This window comes from Petromyzon marinus, chromosome 4, assembly GCF_048934315.1.
Source record: "Petromyzon marinus isolate PM22_M1 ecotype Great Lakes invasive population chromosome 4, UKy_Petmar_22M1.pri1.0, whole genome shotgun sequence".
NCBI lineage: Eukaryota > Metazoa > Chordata > Hyperoartia > Petromyzontiformes > Petromyzontidae > Petromyzon > Petromyzon marinus.
Genome location: NC_133670.1, coordinates 15,758,448 through 15,766,557, shown reverse-complemented (window position 1 = coordinate 15,766,557; position 8,110 = coordinate 15,758,448). Strand labels below are relative to the sequence as shown.

The 8,110-nt window shown below is 52.0% G+C and overlaps 1 protein-coding gene across 4 annotated transcripts in view; it reads left to right on the top strand.

Moving 5' to 3' along the window:
- The first annotated feature begins 2,537 nt into the window (after positions 1-2,537).
- The window catches only part of LOC116938631 (E3 ubiquitin-protein ligase MARCHF9-like), a 30,824-nt gene continuing 25,251 nt past the window's right edge, over positions 2,538-8,110 (top strand). The window contains exon 1 of one of the 4 annotated variants that reach the window (XM_032946007.2): positions 2,538-3,379. In XM_032946007.2, coding sequence (XP_032801898.2) covers positions 2,927-3,379 — 453 coding nt within the window. In that variant the 5' untranslated portion in view covers positions 2,538-2,926. Of the gene's footprint in view, positions 3,413-8,110 lie in introns of all 4 variants that reach the window. The other 3 variants (XM_032946006.2, XM_032946011.2, XM_032946008.2) reach the window with 3 other exon arrangements.

Here is an 8,110-nt window from a genome sequence, read left to right as displayed (position 1 = left end):
GTTGTTTGGATGAAGGCGTGGGCGGCGGGGAGGAGAAGAGAGGGACAGGCGTGGGTAGCCTAAACACCGCCGACTCGGTACTGGAAGCCAAACTAAACCGGCAGTGTTTCACCGACACCGTGACGCGGGGGCCCGGGGCCCGGGGCGGTCGCCTCGATTCACCGTACCTGGGGGACGGCTCTGATTGGGGGGGGCGGGGGGGGGGTCTCACAGTGTGGGAGTGAGTGGGGAGCGGGGTCGAAGCAGGGCGGCTGTGAGTGCACGGCTGGTGGGGGGGTGGAGGTCGCTCTGCTCGCGCGATGCACGCGACTGTTGAATTACAGCGTGTGTTTGTGTGTGTGTGTAAACTATTGACAACGCATCCATGAGAAGAACACATGAAATGTGTGCACTGTGCGTGGAGGAGACACGCCGCCGTGTCTGTACGTGTGCGCGCGTCTGTGCTCGCGGGCTGCTGTGCTATAGGGTGTGGCAATGAGCGTAATGCTTCACGCTAGAATAACGAAGTATTCACCATTATTATCGTCGTCGTCATCATGAGTGAAACGGTTCATGCTGCAGTGATATTATACATATGCCATACGCATCACCACCATCGTAGTTATTATAATGAGTGCAATGTTTCATGCTGCAGTATGGGATATATTTGCCGTAATCCCGGTCATCACCGTCATTGCAATGGGTGTAATGTTGCTCGCTGCAGACAGGGGCATGAGATGTGATGTCGCCGCCGTCACCGCCCCTCACGTAGTCTGTAGAGAGTAGATCATCGGGGTATGGACAGTAAAAAATCATGATCATTAAAGACCCCCCCCCAACCCTCAACATACAATGCATCTTTTAATTTAAAGCTTTCGTGACTGCAGGGATTAATATTCTTGGTTCTTTCGGTAAAGTCACGTAGAAGGGAAACAATAAAATAATTAAAATATAAAACAATAAAATTCTCACGACGTTTCGACTGCAACACAAGCAATCATCATCAGGTGTGAAAACCACAACAAGAAAATTTGAAAAAAGTGGCGGTTATTTTTAACAGGAAAGCTACCCATACGGATGCTCACCTGAAACCGGATTCCCACACCACCATCCATCCCAGAATAATTCCCTCATCAATACTCTGCACCATAGAGCCCAATGCATATCCGACCAGGAACATATAGCCAGTGAACTCAAGCACGTACACCAAGCTCTTAAGGCTAATGGTTATGCCGACTACACAATCCGCAAAGCTATCACTCCAACCATGAAGAAGGACCCTCTTGATGAGCCTTTCAAAACCATCACTTTACCCTACATTGCGGGGATCACAAAAAAGATCTCCAAAATCTTGAATAAACACAAGATCCAGGTCCGATTCAACACATTGCATAAAATCCGTGATCTGGTTCCGTCTGTAAAAGATGTGATTCCGGAGATACAATACCCTGGTGTCTACAAACTATGTTGCCTCTGTGGTAGTAGTTACATTGGAGAAACCAAACGACATGTCTCGGACCGCATTCGTGAACACAAAGCAGACCTGAAACACGGTAGGACCAACACCTCGGCCGTGGCAGATCACTGTTATAATTCAGTAGGCTCACATGACATTGACTTCTCCAAGACAGAGGTTCTTTGCAAGCCATCTGGCTACCATGAGAGATTCGTTCATGAGGCTATCCACATATACAAACACAGAGACAATTTAAACCGAGAAGATGGATTCTGGTTTAGCAATCATTGGAAGGATTTGATAAACCATTTCGGGTCTTAATTGATTGATCACGATTAAGGTGGCTTTCAGACCGCATCCATTATTTTTTCGTCTCCCCCCTCCTCTTTTCCGAACATAGATGGACTCGTCCATCTGATCAAACTGCCAAATCGCTCTCCGTGGTGCTAACGTTAAAAATAACCGCCACTTTTTTCAAAATTTCTTGTTGTGGTTTTCACACCTGATGATGATTGCTTGTGTTGCAGTCGAAACGTCGTGAGAATTTTATTGTTTTATATTTTAATTATTTTATTGTTTCCCTTCTACGTGACTTTACCGAAAGAATCAAGAATATACATTGCATCATCAAAGATCCATGCTGATCGCGGGCACCTATTAAGTCCGGTATCACACCTACCCACTGCCACCGCGACTGTCATCATCCTTACCATTATTGTCAATCACCATCAATCATTAGTCGTCGCTACCATAAACACCACCTACCATATATTATGTCATCAAGTGCCAGCTAAAAATAAGAAAGTCAAGATTGAGTCTGGTAGACGTCATCACCATCGTCTTCCATCTTCAGCGACATCAGTCTTGCCCTCCATCATCACCACCACCACCACCACCGGTCGATAATCAGGAAGCAGGTGTCTTTATAGGCGGTGTGGATTGTGCGCCGTGTGTGCTCAGAACGGAAGGGGTCGTTGTGGCGGCGGGTTCAGGGATGAGTGGGGCGCGCGGTGGGTGGTGGCCCAGCATGGGAGGGTGCGAGCGAGATGGGGAGGGCAGGACGAGTGGTGGGACCCTAGATTGGGGGGGGGGGGGGGGCGAGGAATAAACACAGGAGCGGGATTCGAAGAGGAGGAGGAGTAGGAGGAAGGGGAGCGGCACGTGCCCGCAGCGGTCGGTCGCCCCAGCTCGCGGTGACGTCAGCGACGACCTGACAGAGCGTGCACGCGCGCACCACCACCACCACCACCCCCTCCGTCTCCCTCCCCCGTCTCCTCCCCGGCAATCGGCATCATCAGCGGCAGCAGCAGCAGTACCCAGCGTGGACGCAGCAGCAGCACCGGCCCCGCGCTGCCCGGCGCGAGAGAATCGGGCACACCCAGGGGTTTCTGGGATTTGGGAATTGGGATAAGGGATTGGGGGGGGGGGTAAGCGGGATACGGGAACGGCAGGGAAGGGAGATCCGGCTGGTTTAGAAGCGGCCCGCCGGTGATGCTGCGCCGTGGATACTGCGAGGACGCTGAGACTTGCTGCTGCGGCGGCGTTGGTGGGGGGGGAGGAGGAGGAGGTGGTGGTGGTGCTCTGGGCAACTTCAAGACTCTGCTGTTGCCCCCCAAGCGTTCAGTCAGCGCCGCCATGAGCGACCAGAGCGGATACGAGGACAGCGACAGCAGCAGCGTGGGGGGAGGTCGTCAGTTGACGGGAAAACAGCAGCAGCAGCAGCAAAGCCATGGTGCCGGGAGTCAGTGTGGAGCACAGGCACAGTACACAGACTACCGCGTGCAGCGTGGCGCCGAACCTGCAGCTGCTGAAGCTGCTGGACAGCAGCAAGAGGAGGAGGGCGCCACGGCCAAGGAGCGGCACGGGGATGCCGAGTCGCTCAACAGCGGCAACACGGGCACGCGCACGCCACTGTGCAGGATATGCTTCCAGGGTCCCGAGAAGGTGAGCAGCGGTGATGAGGAGACAGACAGACAGGTACACGCACGCACGCACAAACATACACGTACATAAACACACAGACAAAGATCCCCCGTATTGCCTGCCACAGACTGTTGGGGCAAGCGCCGTTTGCGACCACTTATGATGACTGGCACGGCACACAACGGCGTTGGTGACCAGCACCACGCCCGGCCGCCTTTGTCTCCCTAGTGCCAATGTTTACACATCGCACCAGGTACTCATTTGAGGCTGAGTCGATAATCTGAACCATGATCGGTTCAGATAATCATCACTGGTATTGGCCGTGAGCGGGAATCGAACTCGGGTCGCCGGTTCCAGAGCGCAGCACACTGAGCGCTGCACTACCGCTCCCCACAAAAATAGACAAGCACACATACACACGCTGCACGCACACGGACACGCACGCACATAACAAACAAAAGATCCCCGGTATAGCCTGAAACAGGCTGTAGGGGCAAGTGCTGTTAGTGAGCACCTATAAAGGCCGGCACGGCACACGAGGGGGTGGGTGACCAACACCACACCAGGCCACCTTTGTATCCCCAGTGGCGATGTTTTTACGCACTGCACCGGGTACTCATTTGAGGCTGAGTCGACCTAGGGGAGGCCCAGGACCGGTTCAGATAATCGTCACAGGTGTGGGCCGTGAGCGGGAATCGAACCCCGGTCGCCAGGTCCGTAGCGCAGCGCGTTACCGCTCCCCACACGCACACAAGTACACACACAAACACGTTCATGAACAGACACGCATCAGTGGCATAGCAGCACGGTTGGCACGGTGCAGACGACACAATGGGGCTCCCTGCCCAATAGCTCCTGCGAACCGCGTGCCCCTGTGGGCGCCATGGGCTTCGTGCGGTGCAGCGTTCGCACATCCGATAGCTACGCGACTGTCACGCGTCCACATACAAACACGCGCACACGCTCGTCACGCGCACACGCTGGTCACGCGTGCACGCCTCTCTATCGAAAATAAAAAGAGAGTCGCAAAAATGCCCCCAACGTAGTCGAGGCAAACTGTTGGGGGCAGGTGCCGTTAGCGAGCGCCTGTTACGGCCGGAAAAGGGCGCACAAGAGGAGGTGGTGTGGCCCGCACCACGCCCGGCTGCCTCTGTCTCCATACTAACCGGCGTTTATATACGTCACCAGACACTCATTTAAGGTCAAGTCGACCTAGGTGAGGTTCATATATCCCGGGCTGTGTGGGAGTCGAACTCCGGTGGCCGGATTTGTAGGGCAGTGCGCGAACCACTGTGCCACCGTTCCCCACAAATGTACATACACACAGACGGACATGCACACACAAATGATCACAATTTCAAAGATTACCTGCATAGCCTATACAGGCTGTTGGGGCAAGTGCTGTTAGGAAGCAGCTATGAAGCCCGAAACGGAGGGAGTGATTTGGCCAGGACCACGCCGAACCACCTTTGTCTCCCTAGTGATGCTTAAGCATCGCACCATGCTGAGTCCACCTAGGGGAGGCCCAGGACTGGTTCAGACAATCGTTACTGGAATTGGCCGTGACAGCACTAACTGCCCCGCCATAGAAATACCCTCGACAAAAACAAAGACGCACATGCATACGTGCGTACATACATGCAGCCACACACACGCCCACACAGAGATGCACATACGTAGGCAGTCACGTGTAAAACACACGTGTGTGTAAAACACACGTGGGCAGTCTCCCACACACCTAACGGTTCCCGCGATGTGCCATGCCGGGGTCATTGTAACTATATTTTATCGTGACCCCTACTTTAATGGCCACACAATATACAGAAAGTACGTGCCACTTATTTAGAAAACGACACGAAACAGGATGTTCCACGGGCGCTAAAATGCGACCGCATCTTACTCAAGACGCTGCGGCACAACAGAAGAACGTGCACATCCCGGGATCTTGTTGGGACGATTGTTTGATTTGATTTTGATGGAGAGGGGGGGGGGTGTTCTGGACAGGAGGGCAAGAGGGGAAGAACCAAACATCACCGCTGTGAGAGGGGAAATAGAGAGGGGAAAGAGAGACACGCAGACAGGTGGACAGGTAGACATGGTCAGGCGTGGGCAGTGTCGAGCCTGGTCTTGAAAAGGAGGTAGAGTCGAAAGGTAAGGGACTTGTGATTTAAAGATCAACCAAATGGAGTGTAAATCACACGGATTTTGTCTGCTGTTTACAATTGCCTGCAATAGTTTCCCATCGGTTTAACGGCACACGCCACGAGAGGCGAATTATTTGGTTCGCTGATGATGGGGATCTTTTATTTGGAAGTATTTAGCACAAGACTAAAAGCAATACAGAATTCGAGACTGGCCCTGTCTCATGAGTGAAACCAATACATATCCCGTGGACGTTTTGTGTGGCCCACGTTAGACATTTTTATTTTTTGGCATTTTTCAATTTGCGGTATATTCATATCGTCATCAACAGCCGTGATCAATCCACTGCTGGATGAAGACCTCCCAAATCCATCACCAACGTGACCTCAATGTAGCCCAGTATTTTAGCGTCAAGTTTAATCTTTCTAAGCCTTTTTAGAGTATCATTAGATTTATTCATCAGCCACTCACGATTGTCTGTACGAATTATATGTGAATGACGGCTGCTATACGTACATCACACGCGCATATCTCCCCAACGTAATGGTGGTTGACGGGACTGCAAGTCGCGGCAGCTTCTGGGAGAGGGGTGTTGACTTTGTATTCGATTTCCTTGGGGGATAGTGCAGCCGCTCTATAGCCCGTCCTGCACAGCACTGCACTAAAACAGCGAGCGCTTTAATGCTGGCCTACATGTATATGTAACAGATTCAATGTGTGTGTGTGTGTGTGTTTTTTATGCTGAAAGATATATGCAATACATGTGACCTGTACACCACCACGCAGGCAGGACAATAGTGTCCAAGGCTGTCCCTCGTCTAAGCATGCATTCATCAGGGCCAACACAATGATGAATGCTTACAAGGATGCACTTTAATGCTTCTCATGTGCTATATGCACATATGCTTCTTATATTTCAGGGACGCATACATACTGTACATACATGAATTAATTAATTAATGCAGACTTCACATGCTCCATGCATGCATTCATTCGTACATGAATGAATAATACATGCTCACTTTCCATCCATACATTATTTCATACATGTACTCATACAAACATGCATCTCACGTATATCCCTTACTTCCAATTTCAGGATCTCAGTCAGGAGATTTCTCTGAATGAGAACATCTAATTTCTCCCTTGCTCCGTCTGGAGAGGTCGCCTCCGCGCAGTTGACCTCTGCACTCCCTCTCTGCGCGCCCCATTCACATTCCCCGCGTCTGCTTTCGCAAGAGACGCATTTTCTGCGCGTGTTGTTTTTCAAAGTCTGGATCATGCTGTCGTCGTGTAATGGTTAGGACACTGAACTTTCCAGTAAAAATGGGCAGGCTAACTCCCACCTCTTCCAAATACTTCTGGCCAGCGTGCAAGAGTAGGCCAAGGTAATTATATTTAGTCTCTCTTCAGCTCCCTATAGTGAAGGCATTTCCGCACCTGCACATTGAGCCCGTCCAAGCCCACAGCTTGCATTGCACGCGGGTTGAACGCTCTCAGGTGCTTTCCTGGCTGATTTACGATGCTCGTGTGTGTAACGGGCATGAGCTGTGTGTGTGTGTGAGAGATGTGGTGGAGCACTGCCGTAGTGCGAAGCACGCTGTGCTACGAACCCAGCCACACATGACTTCGATTCCTGAACATAGCGAACATCAGTGGCGATTATCGGATCGGATCCGGAGCTTCCCCGAGTGTCCACCGACTTCACCCTTAAAATTAGCACCTGGTGCATGTGTGTAAACAAAGCACTGGGGAGACAAAGGCGTTCGGGCGTGATGCTTACTACACTATCCCTTCGTGCACCGTACCGGCATTAACAAGCGCTTGCTAACAGCACTTGATTTAACAGCCTCTGACGGCTATACGAGGGATCTTTGGTGAATCTTTGTTGCATGCGCGGATGATTGTCTCTCATAGGGGTCATTTCCCACAGCTTCAAAATGACATTCACGCACTACAGCTAATGTGGGCTTGGCCCTGTATTGGAGAGAGAGAGAGGCAGGGAGGGTGCCCGTTCTGGGTAAACAGCAATTTGGCACAGGAACGATTGCAGGTGTTGCATCTGCCATTAATTTCAGCCAGTTAAGCCAATAACATCAGGGGTAGAGCCTTTGACGTAACCTTGTACCAAACCAGCGAGCCTTCCCATAGTTCACGTGGCCTCAGACTGCACCTAGCCTGGCACAAGCGCCGTGGTGACGTCGACCCGGGTTGTTGCGTTTGGAGGGCAGAGATGCCAGTTGGAGCAGGCACACGGGCAGATGAGCCACGCAGCGTGAGTTCACACGTAGAGGAAGAGAGCCACGGACGCCATCGTGCACGTGGATTTGGCTGCGTCACCGAGGTGAGAGCGCCGAAAATCTCCACCTGTGAGCTGCAGATGTCACCCAGGGCGGACGCAGACTCGCAAAACAAAAAAAAGACAAAGATATCCCGTATAGTCTTTTACAGACGGTTGGGGCAAGTGCTTGTTATAGCGAGCACCGAGTAAGACCGGAACGGCACACGAGGGCGTGGGTGGCCAGCACTACGCCCGGCCGCCTTTGTCTCTCCGATGCTGATGTTTACAAACTGAATCAGGTAGGTACTCGCTTGAGGCTGAGTCGACCT